The sequence below is a fragment of the Numida meleagris genome, chromosome 20 (genome assembly GCF_002078875.1).
Source record: "Numida meleagris isolate 19003 breed g44 Domestic line chromosome 20, NumMel1.0, whole genome shotgun sequence".
Classification (NCBI taxonomy): Eukaryota; Metazoa; Chordata; class Aves; order Galliformes; family Numididae; genus Numida; species Numida meleagris.
In genome coordinates this window covers 4,996,644-5,011,495 of record NC_034428.1, presented here as the reverse complement: position 1 = coordinate 5,011,495, position 14,852 = coordinate 4,996,644, and the positions used below count along the sequence as shown (strand labels likewise).

Sequence of the window (14,852 nt, the reverse complement as noted above, 5' to 3'; positions counted from 1 at the left end):
AAAAAAAAAAAAAACCACCCAGATTTCCAAATATTTCTGTTAAAGCACTTCCCAGAGCGAGCTCCCAAAGCCTGCCTTCTGTTTCATCAAGCAGAAGGATTTATTGCTTCTTGTGGTAAATATTGATCTTGATCCCGTTGCACTCTCTATCAATACGGCGGCTCAATAAGAAGAGATGTTTGCCTCCAGAGAAGTCAATTCCCAGCTATTTTGCCAGCTCGGCCAGCGCTGACGCAAGCACTGTCCCTGCTCCCTGCTGGAAGGGATCAGATGCACAAAGTGCTGAACTTCCCACCTCTGTGGGTCAGACTTCGAGACCCCCTGCCCAAACCCAGCCCAAGTCCAAGAACCCAGAGTGGATGCTTTGCAGTGAAGGGAAGGGGGGGGGGACCTGCGGCCCTCCTGGGGCTCGGTGCCATCCCTCAGGGTGACAGCACGCTCCTCATTGCCGGAGGTGGATGTCCTCAGCCAGTTCCCATGGAAACAGGAGGAGGTTGGGAAGGAGATGGGCTCAGAATGCTCCCTGCCTGCAGGCAGAGCTGCTGCTGGAGCGGGGATGCGGTGGCACTGGGTGTTTGCACCCAAACCTGGTGGCAGTTGGGTTGGGGAAGGGTGTGAGCGTGTCACAGCACCCAAATGTAATCAAAGCCCCGAGGGACTCTGCAATTCCCTCTCACTGTCTGCAAGGATACGCTTAGGGCAGAGCACATCCAGGCCCTGCTCACGAGGAAGCGATGTCCATTAAGGTCCTGGGGCTCAGGTGGCCCCAAAAACCCAGATTAACTCTGTGCAGAGCTTGTGCCAGAGATTGCAGCTTCTCCCCCGACACCCGCCAGCTGGCAGCCAGCAGACACCAACCTGCCTCCAACAAGTCAGGCAGCGCTAACGATAATTAAAGTTCCCAGAGAGCCTTCCCCTTCACCGGGTCCCCAGCGGGCTCAGGAACCTCTCCAGATCCCACGGGCAGCAGCACGAAGCGGAGCCAGGTCCCAGGAAGGATGAATGAGGGCTGGTCCTGCAGCCAGGACGAAGTGCCCTGTCCCCTCACCCAGAAGGGGTGACGGCAAGGGGACCTGGCAGCTCCATGGGAGCCCCAAAACATCCCAACGAGGCCTTCCCATCACCCAGAGCTCTCAGCACGCTGCTCGTAACCCTACACCGGACCGCAGGCTCTTGCTTGGGTTTGAAAAAGGGGACGTGGAGGTGTTTGCAATGGCACAGCCAGCGCTTAGCCCTAAAATCGGTCTCTGGATGCCCCGGGCACCGAGAGCTGGAGGATCAGAGAACCACAGAGTGGGGTCCAGCAACACGAACCTTGGCACGGGTGATGCTCGAGCTGCTCCCGCTGCAGTCCACCAGGAAGATGAACTCTCTGGGAGCTTTCTGCAGATCTACCGGGGCCGAGCCGAGCTCGGGGCAGAAGTTCAGCATGACGACGGGGTGGTGGGGGATGTCCTTGTGCAGGCGCTTCCGGATGATTTCCGTCTGCGGGGAAGAAGGACAGGGTGTAAAAATCCGGGGGAACGATTTTCCTGCCTCTTTTTCACCTCGAGGGAAGGAATCGGCTGCTGGGTTTTCCTGGGCTGCTCGCAGGGACCCAGGATCCACCCTGCAGCACTCGGGGACGTGGTTTATGGGCACAGGTTGGCAGTTGGCCTTGGTGATCTCAGCGGTCTTTTTGCAATGCTGTGATTCTGAGCGGCAGCAATCCGCCCCAGGGGTTGAGGGCTTTATCCAAGGAGGGGAGAGCACCGCGTGCACCTCGCTGGGGCTTTTTCTCTGCTTCTCATCCTCTGTGCGGTTGCTGCCCAGTCCTCCTGGGTCACAGAGGTGGCTTTCCCGCAGGGAAATGGTTCTGGAACGATCCTCCCCGTGATGACTTGACGTGCTAAAGACAGAAATAATTAGGGAGCCATCTGAGCCGTGGCGTGGGAGGTTCGTTTCGTTCCACCTGCCGCACGCGGAACGCAATTAGAGGAAGCGCCTGCCGTGCGAGCAAGCACCGTCCTGATCGCCGTGCTGCAAGGGGAAGGGAGAGGAGAAGGGCTGCAGCGAAATGAGGAGCCCCAGCAGCACGGGGAGCGGCCTTGGAGCGTGACCGAATGTGCCCAGATAGCCCCTGCTCGAGGGCAGTAAGCGCTTGGGGGTCCTGGATGCAGAGCCCAGCCCAGCACAGATGGTTCCCAGCGGTCCCCCCTCCTCTCCGCTCGCCCCGTGGCAGCCGGGGAGCACGGAGCTGTCACTCAGCTGGGGCTGCTGAACGCCGAGCCACAAATCCCAGAGCTGATGTTTTTCTGTTTGCTCGTCAGCAGAACAAAGAGAAGTTTCTGCTACCTTGTCTTCGGCTGAGCTCGTTGTTCCAAGCCAAATCACTTCCATCTCTCTGACAGCTATCCAGAAACGGTAAACATTTACGGAGCAATTAAGAGAGTATTTTATTCAATGTCACTGCAATAATTATAATACCGTTAATGCTATAATAATGTACCTACCTAATTATGCTATGCTAGAACCGCACTAATTATACACACAATACCCATCCCAGAGCTTCTTCCACACCCGGTTCATCAGAAGCAGTGCAGAATTTTCCCCTCCTCCTCCATATAAACCCCTCTCCGAGGGAGGATGCAGTTATGGACCAGCACTGCGAGCGAGCAGGCAACCACGTACTCACCCAGCTGAAGGAAAGCCTCGGTGCTTCTCACCTTTTTCTCAGCGCTGGGGTCCTTCTTTGTGCCTTTAATGAAATCGTTCTTCCCCTTCAAGTGCTGTTCGTACTCTGCAGGCGTCATATCACCTTCTTCCATTAAGATGTGAGGCATGTGGGGCTCTGGAAATGCAGAAGAACCGCCTCAGCTCAGCTCCAGGTTTGGAAGGGCTGCAGGTAGCCGTGGTTGCGATGACTTTTGAGGGAGTCTGGGGTTATCTCGTAGAAGCCTGGTCCACGGCAAGGTGTGCAAAACCACCGCGGGACCCGGGGTGGGGGGCAGAGCCCACGTACCGCTCGGGTGGATCAGGATCTCCACGGGTCTGTCAAACGTGTGCCTGTTGGCCAACGTGATGACGATGCTCTTGGCAGAGCGAGCGGAGGGGTCGGCATCTGCTCGGATCTCGTGCGTGGGGCTCTCAACGCCTGCCCGGGGAGACCAGGGGGCGGTTAGGGAGGGCCAGAGGACCCCACACAGGGCAAGCAAAGGAGGATGATGAGTGTGGGCATCACGGGCAGCCCCGTACCTGCCAGCAAGCACGGCCCCCGGATCTCCAGGTGGAAGCTGAACTCGTACTCAGAGGGGTTGGTGGCCTCGCTCTGCAGCAGCTGGGCCAGACACAACCTGCTCCCAAGCTCTGGGCTCCCCGATGCGCAGCACTGCTTGTCCCTGCCAGTGAGGTGAACCACAGTTAATGCCTGAGCGCTGTCTCCCCACAGCAGTCCCACCCAGAGCCCATCCCGTGGTTCCATACGTTCGCTGCAGGTGGCTGGAAAGGCTGCTGGCGCTCTGCAGGCTGGGCTGGGGGACCCTGGGGACGCACACAGCCGGCAGGAGGACCCGCACGGCCCCGCTGGGCAGCGTCTGAAGCTCAGAGGAGGTGCTGATGAAGATGGAGACGCTTTCCAGGGGAGGAATCGTGCCCAGGTTGGCCACAAAAGCAATCCTCTCCAAGTCCTCGTCCATCGCAATCCTTCCTGCAGAGCGAGACAGCCGTATTAGGGTGTCACAACCAGACAACATGCCGCCCCCTAGGCCTCCCACAGCCACCCCCAGCCCTGGACCAAATGCCCACACCAGCCCTCCTCTCTAAGGAACCCAAGCCTCAGCCTTCCACGTCACCCTTTTAGCTGTCCAGACCCACAGCGCTTTCCAAAACAGATGGGACTGCCACTTTTGACAGATGCCATAAGGACATGAGTCTCCTTGACGCCGCAGCACATGACAGCCACCCACTCCCTACCACCTCCCCTTCCCCTTGCTCTCCTCCCTGTGTTCCCCAAAAGGCCCCAAACCCTCTTACCACCCCCGTCTTGAGCTCTTCCATTGGGGAGGCTGACGCTGTCGAAATACGCATCGTCAATCTTGGCTTTGTCCTTGATCTGCACGGTCACGGCACGCTGGCAGATCACCGCCTCGAACCCCACGACGGTGGTGCCTTCATCCAGGGGGAAGACGAAGAGCCCTGCCAGCCAGCAGGGTTTTAGCAACACCAAGCCCTCATCCAGAACCCGTCAGCCTTGGGTTCTCTGGAGAAGTTCAAGGCCTGGTTGGATGGGGTCCAAGGCAGCCCGGCCTGGTGGGGGGCACTGTGGGTTGGAACTGGGTGGGCTTAAAGGTCTCTTCCAAGCCAACCATTCTGTGGTTCTATGATTCATGAACAAGAAGAGCTAAGCAATGCCCTGGGGAGGAACTGGATGTGCTGGGGCATGCAGCTGGAAAGTGCACAGCAGGGAAGGACCTGGTGGACACCAAGGTGACCACAAGCCAGCACTGTGCCCTTGCTGCCAAGGCAGCTAGCGGTGTTCTTGGTTGCATCACGCATTGCCAGCAGGTTGAGGAGCCAACCCTGCCGCTCTGCTCGGTGATGGGACACAGGGACACACAGAGATGGTGGGATCTCCATCCATGCAAATCCCTAAGCCCACCAAGACATGATTCTGGGCACCAGCTCCGGGTTTCCCCACTGAGGCTGGGTGGGACCAGAGCCGTTCTGTGATACCCAAACTCACACTTCCCCGGTCATACCCCTTGGGCCCACGTCACTTTGCATTTACAGCCACGGGACAACAGCTCCCATGGCAGCACGTGCTCCACTTGCCTTTGCAGGGCTGTGCCTGCGGGTTGCAGTAGGTGAGCGACGCCGTCATGCCCAGGGCATAGCCGCTGACACAGGACGTCACCTCGGAAGCGGTGAGCGGCAGTGGGCAGTGGGAGCTCTGGTTGATCAGCCCCGGCATCGTCCCCACCACGCAGTGCTTGGGAAGGAAGAACCCACGAGAGGAGCACGGAGCACAGCGCGTCCTCCTTGTGCCCTCACAGCCCTGAGGACAGAAGGAGAGAAGAGTCACGTCCCTGTCTGCACATCTCACCCGCTCCCACGTACTGCTCAAGTTGGGGCAGAATGGGTCAACTTCGGCCTTCCTCCCACCCTGCAATGCCACCGTCCCCAGGGAAGGCTCTGCCCTCCCTCTCCCGCACACCATGACTCATCCCTGGCTCAGCTCAGCTCAGCTGCAAAGCCTCTGCCAAGCACTGCAACCCTTCCCCGGAGGTTCTGCTCCGTGCTCCCATCCCCAGCGTGCTTCCTCCCCTTCCAGCACGGGCACAGCGCTGCGGGAGTCGCAGGGATCATTTCCAGCCAGCTGACGCATCATAGGGCGCTCGGGGCGAGATAACAGAGGGCTGGCTGCACCACAGAGAGGTGGCAGAGGACATCGGGATATTGGGAAGTAATTAAGCACCAGATGGGGGAGGAAGGAGAGGGAGCGCTTTGCCTTAGGGAAGAAAGGGAGGAATGAGCAGGGGAAGCGAGGCGCGGGGAATTCATTTCTGAGATGCCCGGGAGGTGAATTCAAGCCCCAGCCGTGGGGACAGCAGCAGTGTCCCCACGCTCCCGAGGAGGTTGGCACAAGCTCCAAGCCCTATGCTTGGGCTCCACGCAGCCCCGGGGAGCGGAGCTGGGCTGGGGGGGGGGGGAACACAGCTCCCAGATATCACCGCCGCGGGTTGCTGCAGCCTCACAGCCGCTGGCCTGGCCCCAGCGGGACGGAGCAGCGCTGCATCAGCAGCATCGCCGCCGTAATCCCATCCGCGGGGGCTCGGGCATCACTCGGCCGGCCACAGCACGCAGCGGTGACAGCACCCAGAAGGGGACAGCAAGGCCCCAAGGCTGGGGCAGCACACGGCGCTGGGATGCCCTCTCCCCACATCCCCCCTCCCCCCCCAAAAAAAACAAAAACTTGGAGGACGGCCGTTGTGCAAACGGTTAAAAACATTCCCCCGGCTTCGTTTGCATCAATCAACACTGACATCCAGCGGCTCGCAGCCCGCTTACAGCCTCGCAGCCGGCCGCAATTTGCGAGGATGTGCGCGCACAGCCTGTTGCACCGATGCGGTGCCGGGGGCCCACGCAGCACCTGGGGGGGGGGGTGCGGGGATGGTGCTAAGCCCGGCAAAGCCCGCACACGCAGCCGGCGTGCCGCTGTTCCTTACCTTGCCCGCGAGGAGGAAGGTGCGACGGGGGGGGGTCGAGCAGTTTCTCCCCTTCTCCTGCAGCCGGGCTCGGGGCGGGGGGACCGAAAGGAATCACGCAGGCAGCGCTTCACACCGCTCTGCCTCCGGAAAGCACCGGGAGACGGAGACGAGGAAGGAGAGAGCACGGGAGGAGGGAGACGGCGCGCAGGGGCCGGGAGCGGGGTGACCCAGGCACGGGCACACGCAGGCGGACGGACGCAGGGGTGGGCGCCCATGGCTGAGCGGAGCCGCGGAGAGGTAACCATGACAATGGAGCTCCCGCACCGCCGCCGTCCGCCTTCGCCTCCGCCTCCCGCGGCCCCTCCGGCCCTGGAGGGCACGGCGCGGAGCCCTCGGGGTGCCACGCCAGCGCCCTGCCCCGCTGAAGCGTCCCCGCAGCAAAAAGGAGCTCATCCGTGGGGCTGCCCCATAAGTGCCGCCGTCCCAGCAGGACGCGCTGACGCCGAGCACGTGGAGCGGGGATGGGGCACGCGGCTCCTCCGTGTTCCGGCCGCTTCCACCAGCCCCGTTCCCTCCTCGCGTCTCCATTATGGGAATGGAAATTGCGAATGTCACAGCTGTGCCCCGAGCCCCGGCTCGCTTAGGGACTCGTTACTGGGAGGGGGAAGCTCTCCCTGCAGCAGCTCAGCAACCCCAGCACAAAACCAACTATCCCGAAGCTGCGTGAGCCCACCGCGCTCCGTTCCCTTGGGCCCTGTGGGTGCCAGCAGCGCCCTGCCTGCCCTGGGAGCGGGGCTCACCCCATGCCGTGCAGCGGGGCACGGCCTGACCCCAGCCCCACAGCATACAGCTGCCTGGCCCCACACAGCAGAGCAGCACAGGGCCCGACGGCAGCCGCACATCACAGAATGGGGCCGGCCCCACAGTAAGGCAGGGTCTGACCCCAACCCCACACCACAGCACGAAGATAACCCCACGTCACACAGAATCACAGAACAGGACTGACCCCACACCACGCAGGGGACAGGACCTGACCCCAGCCCCCCCCCCCCCGGTGCTCCCCCTTAACCCCCCCGGCGTGGGGCGGAACCCCGCTCCCCCGGAACCATAGTGCCCGTGCCGCCGCCCCCACCCGGAAGCGGAGCAGCGCCGCGCAGGCGCCCTTCCCGCGCCCGGCGCCATTGCGGTGCTGGCGGCGCGGCCCGGCCCGGCCATGGCCACCGACTCGTGGGCCCTGGCCGTGGACGAGCAGGAGGCGGCGGCGGAGTCGGTGAGGCCTTCCCCCTCCCCACGCACGCACACCCCCTCTTCCCCCTCTCCCCGCCCCGCAGCCGAGCTCACCGTGTACCCTTGTTGCAGCTGAGCACTCTGCAGCTGAAGGAGGAGAAGGCCAAGCCCGACGCCAATGGTGAGCGCTGGGGGGGGGGCGGGCGGGTTGGGCTCACCCTGTGGTTCTCGGGCCTAAAGCTCACCCTGCCCCCCCCAGGTGCTGTGCTGAAGGCAGACGACAACGCGGAGAGGACGGAGGATGAGGAGAAAGGTGGGTGGGTGTGCGCAGAATCGCCGGATCCTTCGGGAGATGGCTCATGGGCAGATCTACCGGGAAAACCCCCACGTGCAGCCGCTCAGGTTCCATTCTGATCCCGTTCACCTTCACCCCGGGCTGTATTTTGGCCCTGGAAACCTCCCAAGTGCCATTTCCTCGTGTTTTCCCTTCCTCGATGGGCTGCAGGTTGGATTAGATGATCTCAGTGCTCTTCCCAACCTTAATGAGGGTATGAAAAACAAAGAAGCCCTGGAAGCCGTCTGCCCCCATGTCAGCAGACAGCAGGGTGTTCAGCCCTGCTTCCCAGCTAGATGCCGAGCTGTAGTAACTTAAATAAGTTCAGCCCTAAGCTCTCCACTCGGCCTTAAAACCCTCCCAACTTCGCTTTGTGCGGCGGAATGTGAAGTGTGAACCCGTGGGATCTCTTGGCATTCAGGAAGTCCGGGCTCTCTGCGGGGAAATTGGGGTCTTTCTTCATTTGGGTAGCGCAGCATCGCACGGGGAGCGACGCCCATGATGGCTTTTCCACCTCCCTTTTGGCAGAGGACCGAGCCGCCCAGTCCCTGCTGAACAAGCTGATCCGCAGCAACCTGGTGGATACCACCAACCAGGTGGAGGTGCTGCAGCGGGACCCCACCTCGCCTCTCTACTCCGTCAAGTCCTTCGAGGAGCTGCACCTGTAAGTGCCGACGAGAGCTGTGTGTGATGGATCCATGTAGCAAGAGGCGGCCTGCTGGGGTTGTTGTTGGTTATGTTGATGAGCTCAGCTTTGCCACCTCACTGCAAGGGAAGCCACACCCGCTGTGACTTCACACCGGTGTTGATCTGCTTCCTTAATATCAGTGGCTGGATATATCCCATAAAGCAGAGATCCTCTAGCACCCGTCAGACTAACTCCTGTCTTTCAGAAGGCAAACAATCTGGGGGAGTCAGGGACGAGGCAGCTAGGCTAACTGAGCCCTGTGTTGTGACTTGGTGCAGCCTTGGCAACTGTGTCAGAGCTGGGCTTTGTGCGTCCTTGAGCAGTGCAAGGTTACCTCTCAAAGGGCTTTTGTTCCAGCCGTCCTCTGAAAGTGATACTGTCTTTTCAAGCAGCACGTTGTGCTGAGCAGCGGGAAGTGGTGGGCAGGAGAAGTGCAGCCTGCTTTGAGTGGAGCACTGCTTACAGCTTGGAGAGCTTGGAGGCCGTCAGCTAGGAGCTTGCTGCCACCACGACCTGAGTTTCAGGTTGGATTAGTGGACAGGATTAGTGGCCTCTATTCCAGGATCGCCTGAAAAGCTGCTTTAGAACATGCAGGAAGTGCAGCAGCAGCCTCTGGAGCTGTGACCTCAGGTTTTCCGTGGTGAAAGGCAGGCATACAGGTTGGCTTAGTAAACTGAGGGTTGTTTTTTTGGCAAAGCTTCTGTTCCAAATAGTGCTGCACTGCTGCTTGCAGCTTCCTGCCACTGATGGTGGTCGTGCAGCGGTGCAATCCCAGCAGGGATGCAGACATAGCAGCCTGAGGTGCAGCTGCAAGGTTTCTCTTGCACATTGGGATGGTGTAGCTGCTTGCCTCTAAGATATTCCAAGCCTAAGCTTAAGAGAAAACCCCTCTGTTTGCAGGAAACCACAGCTCCTTCAGGGAGTCTATGCCATGGGCTTCAACAGACCATCAAAGATACAGGAGAACGCCCTGCCCATGATGCTCGCTGAACCGTACGTACACGCGCTTTCTGCTTCCTCTCAGGGCAGGAAGGGTTTGAAAGATTTGTCCTGTTGCTGGGACGGGAGGACGGGGCAGCGACACATCTCAGAGCTGTGGGAACGGCTCGGCCTGCTCTCGCTCTCCCCCAGGGTTGCGGGGTGGTTCTTTTTCCTGAGCTCGTGCTGATGTCAAACCCCGCTGTGTCGCAGCAGCCCGCAGAACCTGATCGCACAGTCTCAGTCCGGTACTGGCAAGACGGCCGCCTTCGTCCTCGCCATGCTCAGCCGCGTCGAACCCGGGAACAAGTACCCACAGGTGGGATGGAGCTCCCAGGTACCTGCAGGGGGGTTGTAGTGCAGGTGAGCCGTAGGACGGAGCCCTTCTGTGGGGGTTCGGGGTGGTGCAATGACCCCTACCAAGCCTGGGCTTCTGTTGAGGCTTTTTCAATCCAGTTTCCTTGTGAGAGAGTTGAGCAGTGTTACCGAGGCCTGAATTCTTAAAATAAATCCTGTTGGCATTGGATGTCTCACGCTTGTTATTCCTCTGTCCCCCTCCAGTGCCTGTGCCTTTCCCCAACGTACGAGCTGGCACTTCAGACAGGAAAAGTGATCGAACAGATGGGCAAGTTTTACCCAGAGCTGAAGCTTGCATACGCTGTCCGAGGCAATAAATGTGAGTAAGGTGAAACACCACCAACAGACTGCAAATGAAAATGATTTTCCTTGGGTGCAATACAGCACTGGAACCTAATGATTTTTAAACACCCGTACAGAATGTGAATTTGATGTGACGAGAATTAACTTAGTGGGTGCCCTGGGACAACGATGAATGCCTTTGGTTTTACCATGACTTATTCCTTAGCTCAGTGTGAGCTCAGTATGAGTTGTGCTGTGGCTGACCTCAGAGCTTGACGGGTGGCTTTCTGCCTCGGCAGTGGAGAGAGGTCAGAAGATCTCGGAGCAGATCGTGATCGGCACGCCCGGCACGGTGCTGGACTGGTGCTCCAAGCTGAAATTCATCGATCCCAAGAAAATCAAAGTGTTCGTCTTGGACGAGGCGGACGTGATGATAGCAACCCAGGGCCATCAGGATCAGAGCATCCGCATTCAGAGGTAAGCACTTACAGTTACTGTGTAACGTAGGGGCAGCGGGGCTACATTCTTGCCTGGTGACTTCCACGATAAAGCAACAAGATCAAAATGATACCTTTAGCTCTAAGTCTGATGGCTGATAGGGGCAGAACGCCAGGGAAAGACGAGCAGTTGTAATTTTCTTATGGAATAAGCCCCAGAGCGTGGCTTTATTCCTTATTTAAGATTGTGAGTCTGGGTGTGGGAATGATCAGGTGTTGGTGAGAGAAGAGTGAGGTTTTGCAGCCACCGAAATAACCAGCTCTGAGGTTGCCTGGGGCATTCATCCCATCAGGAGATTCCAGGGTGCTACGTGGGAACGCTGCCCACTTTGCTCTCTCTTGCAGAATGCTCCCCAGGGACTGCCAGATGCTGCTGTTCTCAGCCACTTTTGAGGATTCTGTGTGGAAATTTGCTCAAAAAGTTGTTCCTGACCCAAACATTATCAAACTGAAGCGAGAGGAGGAGACTCTGGACACTATTAAGCAGTATTACGTTCTGTGCAATAGCAGAGATGAGAAGTTCCGCGCTCTCTGTAATATCTACGGCGCTATCACCATTGCCCAGGCCATGATCTTCTGCCACGTGAGTCCTTTTGGGGAAAGATACTTCCAGCAACCCTGCTGGCCAAGTGTCCTTCACAGAATGTAACCCAAGGAAGGAATGGAGAAGTCTTATAGTTCCTCTGATACGTAGTTTTTCCTAGCCCTCAATTTCCCTGTGGTAATTGGTGTCGTACATGAGGGGTTTCTCTGTGTACTACACCAAGGCTTTTTCTTTTTCCTGGAAACCACCATAAATCTGAGAAAAAGCAATGCAGATAGCTGTACAGAGCTCTGCTGGTGCTAGCTCAGGCAGGATGGAGCCTGCTTTTCTGCTGCCTCCAGATGTCAGACACCATCAGAGTTCAGGAAACCAATTGGAAACAGTTTAATTCAACGCTGTGTAATTGATCCAATTGGAAACTGTTTAATTCAACACTGTTTAATTCAACACTGCGTAGAGCCTCAATTGGATTTTCCAACTTCTTTCCGCTCAAATCCTGCCCCTTTGCAAGCTGAGTAGTTTTGTTTTCTTGACAGCGGTTCTGAGACTTCAGCGTGTGTCTGTAATGCAAGTCTCCCTTGTAAAGTGGAGTAAAACTTCCTCCCAGTGACAGGCTTTGCTTTGTGTTGCAGACTCGGAAGACGGCTGGCTGGCTGGCAGCAGAGCTCTCGAAGGAAGGCCACCAGGTGGCACTGCTCAGTGGGGAAATGATGGTGGAGCAGAGAGCCGCGGTGATAGAGCGCTTCCGAGAGGGCAAGGAAAAGGTGCTGGTGACCACCAATGTCTGTGCCAGAGGTAAGGCACAGAGCTGGGCCAGGAGGGGCAGAAGCAGTGTTTCATTCAGGCTGCTGAGCAGCTTGCAGAGAGCATTTGTATCGTGAGTGTTCCACTCTGGATAACTGAGGGTCCTGAAGGTGACTGAGCAGCTCAGACTGTTTTTTCTGCTGGCCGTGGCAGTGGGATTCTCTGGGCTAATAGCTAGATGGCTCGTATGTCAAAGTAGCCCATAGGTATCTTGTGCAGAAGGTCCATTTCCAGCTGCACTCACGGGTTCTGTGGGCTGGTTGTTGCTGCTTCTTGTGTTGCATCAGGGTTTGAGACTGGCTGTTAAATTTCCATTCGGTCTGGGGGCAACCACGTGGCAGCTGGCTGATTGGATGTTGGATGTTCTGACCAAAACACACCCGGGTCAGGCCACAGGAGGCTGTTCCTGCTGCAGAATGGCTCAAATCCCTGCCTCTGATGCTTTCTTTTAACAGGGATCGATGTGGAGCAGGTGTCTGTTGTTATCAATTTTGACCTTCCTGTGGACAAGGATGGAAACCCAGACAACGAGACCTACCTGCACCGCATCGGGCGCACGGGTCGCTTCGGCAAGCGAGGGCTGGCGGTCAACATGGTGGACAGCAAGCACAGCATGAACATCCTCAACAGGATCCAGGAACACTTCAGTACGTACCCTCGGGCTTTTCCCCTAAAACTAGGTGTCCTTTCCCCATACATTTGATATGCTGTAGACGTGAGATGTGAGCAGCTCTGACTGGTGGCTGTTGGTTGAGCCGGAGCGGATCGGTGTCGCTCCCGAGGAGGAAGCAGCTTTTCCTCCTCTGCTCTCTGCTGCGGTGTCTGATTCATTTCTGGTCTTTCGCAGACAAAAAGATCAACAAATTGGATACGGACGACTTGGACGAAATCGAGAAGATAACTAACTGAAGGACAGCTGCTGGAACCGGTGCGTCCCCTGCTGTGGAAGCTCTCCCACTCCAATTGGATTCAGCGTTCAGATTGGCACGCCTCCCAGCCAGTCCCGAAGAGGACTCCTAAGATACGAGTACACAAAAATTACCTCATTTTAAAAATTGCAGTTGGACTTTCAAACGCGCAACTAAAGGGGGTGGGGAGGAAGAGGAAATGTTTACAGAAGCTTTTAACATTTCTTAGTCTAGCCTTAAAATGGGAAGATCTTTTGAATGCTAAGAAGTAAACTTGCCGCGAGTGGGCAATGTGTAATTACTGAAAACTAATCTGGGGGGGGAGAAAAAAAAAAAAAGGGAAAAAAAAAAAAAAAAAAAGCTTTATTGCTTTTCATTGGAGCAAAGTTCAGCGATCCGTTTAAAGACAGAAAAAAAAGATAGAAACGAAACCAAGGCAGCTGGTTTTTTGGCTAAAAAACTCAACTTGTACAAAATAGGATGTCACTCTCCTTGGCGCTCCCCTGAGCTCTTCAGACTTATTTCTGGCTTCCTGATGGATTTGTTAAGTAAATTGTCCAGGGGGTGTCTCCAGTAAGTCAGTCTCTAACACGGGTGCCATGTTGCTTTTGCCGGGCAGCGCTTTCTTTTGACTTTGTCCTTCATCTGTTAGAACGGCCGCTGAGCAGCGGTGGCAGTGCTGCAGTAAGTGCTCGACGAGTTCACCTGAAGCGTTTAACCTTGCCAAACTATAGGTGGGGGGCGGGGGGGGGAGGGGACTGTACTAATTAATTTTCTGAATAAATTTGCCTCTGTACAATGCTAGCGTCCGTTGGGGCGGGGGTTAGCCACCTTCAGGCAGGAGGTGCTGGTTCTGAGATGCTGCTGCGTGAATCATGTATACGGAACTGCTGGATTTCCCTGACCGATAATAGAAATATTGATCTGGCTTCAAAAAAAAAAAAAATTCCTAACAAACAGCACGTGTTGACCAAAAACCCTACCTTTAGAAAGGCCAAATTGGACCCGTGATGGGATGCTCCAGTAGCTGAGGTCAGAGGGCGGAGGGGAAGCGCTCCCCGCTCTCGTTGCGCCCGCAGTGCAGCTCAGCCCGGCGGCCAGGGCCTCGCCTCAAGGTGACCCGCACCAGGGGAGGAACGAGCAGCAACTTCTGTGGCTCGGAGTTGGGTTGGGACCACTGCAGCACGTGGGGAAAAGCCTGCAGGTTGCAGCCCCAGCCTGGTTCCCAGGGGATGGAGGCTCTTGAGCTGCAGCTTAGCGGTGCAGCCACCGGCCGCTCCTCGGTGCAGGAATCACTTCCCAACAGATGGATACGTTGTGAATTTAAAACTAGGAATTTACTCTGCAATTCCGGCCTTCACATTCTGTTCACAGACAGGAACGTGGATCCTTTTACCAAGTAAAAAAGAAAAAAACAAACAAACAACGAAACGAAAAAACGAAAGGCTCATTTAAAATGTACCTAAAATTTTAGGAAACTGCGCACCCTTTTATCGATTTGTATAAAGGCCTTAGTGGAAAAAAAAAAAAAAGAAAAAAAAGAAAAAAAAAAAGGAAAAACAAAAAAACTGTTCGACTTTTTTGTATTCCGGGGTGTATCTATTTTTATTCTGTTGGAAACCTATTTAAAGTGGCAGGTGAGTGAGTGCTTGCGTGCAGAGTGGAAGAGTTGTTTCAATCACCTCCTTTCGTGGTACAGCTGAACGACCTCGTGACAGCAGTGAGTTGAACTGTCATGAAAGCTGCTGGGCCTGTGTGCTGTTTCTAATGTACTTTTAATTGGAATAAAGAACACATACCGACCGACGCCTCGGCTTGTTTCTCACGCCTTCTTGTCTTCTTTCTTGCTGCTGAAAGGCTGGAGGTAAGGAGAGGGCCCAGCCAGGAGCACTGAGCTGTTTCTCAAGGTGATGCTCCAGCTCCTCCTGCCCGTACAGGGCCCAGTTTGCAAAGGGCAGAGGGGGAGAACTGGGGTGGCAGCTTCTTCCTGTGCTGTGCTTGCCTCGGTGGAGACTCAATGTGCTTTTATTTAGCAAAGAACGTGACTC

The 14,852-nt window shown here is 56.6% G+C and overlaps 2 protein-coding genes across 4 annotated transcripts in view; one reads left to right on the top strand and one right to left on the bottom strand.

Moving 5' to 3' along the window:
* Window positions 1–7,638, bottom strand: part of VWA5B1 (von Willebrand factor A domain containing 5B1) — a 20,057-nt gene extending 12,419 nt beyond the window's left edge. Inside the window, exons 1-8 of one of the 2 annotated variants that reach the window (XM_021417244.1) lie at window positions 7,527–7,638; window positions 4,810–5,032; window positions 4,012–4,173; window positions 3,463–3,685; window positions 3,235–3,377; window positions 3,002–3,133; window positions 2,706–2,830; window positions 1,315–1,485 (exon numbers count right to left, since the gene is read on the bottom strand). In XM_021417244.1, coding sequence (XP_021272919.1) covers window positions 1,315–1,485; window positions 2,706–2,830; window positions 3,002–3,133; window positions 3,235–3,377; window positions 3,463–3,685; window positions 4,012–4,173; window positions 4,810–4,948 — 1,095 coding nt within the window. In that variant the 5' untranslated portion in view covers window positions 4,949–5,032; window positions 7,527–7,638. Of the gene's footprint in view, window positions 1–1,314; window positions 1,486–2,705; window positions 2,831–3,001; window positions 3,134–3,234; window positions 3,378–3,462; window positions 3,686–4,011; window positions 4,174–4,809; window positions 5,033–6,203; window positions 7,245–7,526 lie in introns of those variants that run through there. The other variant, XM_021417245.1, reaches the window with a different exon arrangement.
* Window positions 7,302–14,607, top strand: LOC110408494 (ATP-dependent RNA helicase DDX19B). 2 transcript variants are annotated; one of them, XM_021417254.1, is made up of 12 exons: window positions 7,302–7,455; window positions 7,545–7,593; window positions 7,672–7,725; window positions 8,275–8,410; window positions 9,335–9,427; window positions 9,629–9,731; window positions 9,974–10,088; window positions 10,351–10,528; window positions 10,894–11,131; window positions 11,725–11,887; window positions 12,352–12,543; window positions 12,744–14,607. In XM_021417254.1, the coding sequence occupies exons 1-12, from the start codon at window positions 7,399–7,401 to the stop codon at window positions 12,803–12,805; spliced, it is 1,440 nt and encodes a 479-aa protein (XP_021272929.1). In that variant the 5' UTR covers window positions 7,302–7,398; the 3' UTR covers window positions 12,806–14,607. The 2 variants fall into 2 exon arrangements, with proteins under 2 accessions (XP_021272929.1, XP_021272928.1); XM_021417253.1 differs by having other exon boundaries at window positions 9,626–9,731.

Bases quoted from the DNA above. Each gene is read 5' to 3' on its own strand.
- LOC110408494 (XM_021417253.1), top strand. From the start codon at position 7,399: ATGGCCACCGACTCGTGGGCCCTGGCCGTGGACGAGCAGGAGGCGGCG. The intron at 7,594-7,671 runs GTGAGCGCTGGG...TGCCCCCCCCAG, and splicing joins GGCCAAGCCCGACGCCAATG to GTGCTGTGCTGAAGGCAGAC. The intron at 8,411-9,334 runs GTAAGTGCCGAC...CTCTGTTTGCAG, and splicing joins TCCTTCGAGGAGCTGCACCT to GAAACCACAGCTCCTTCAGG.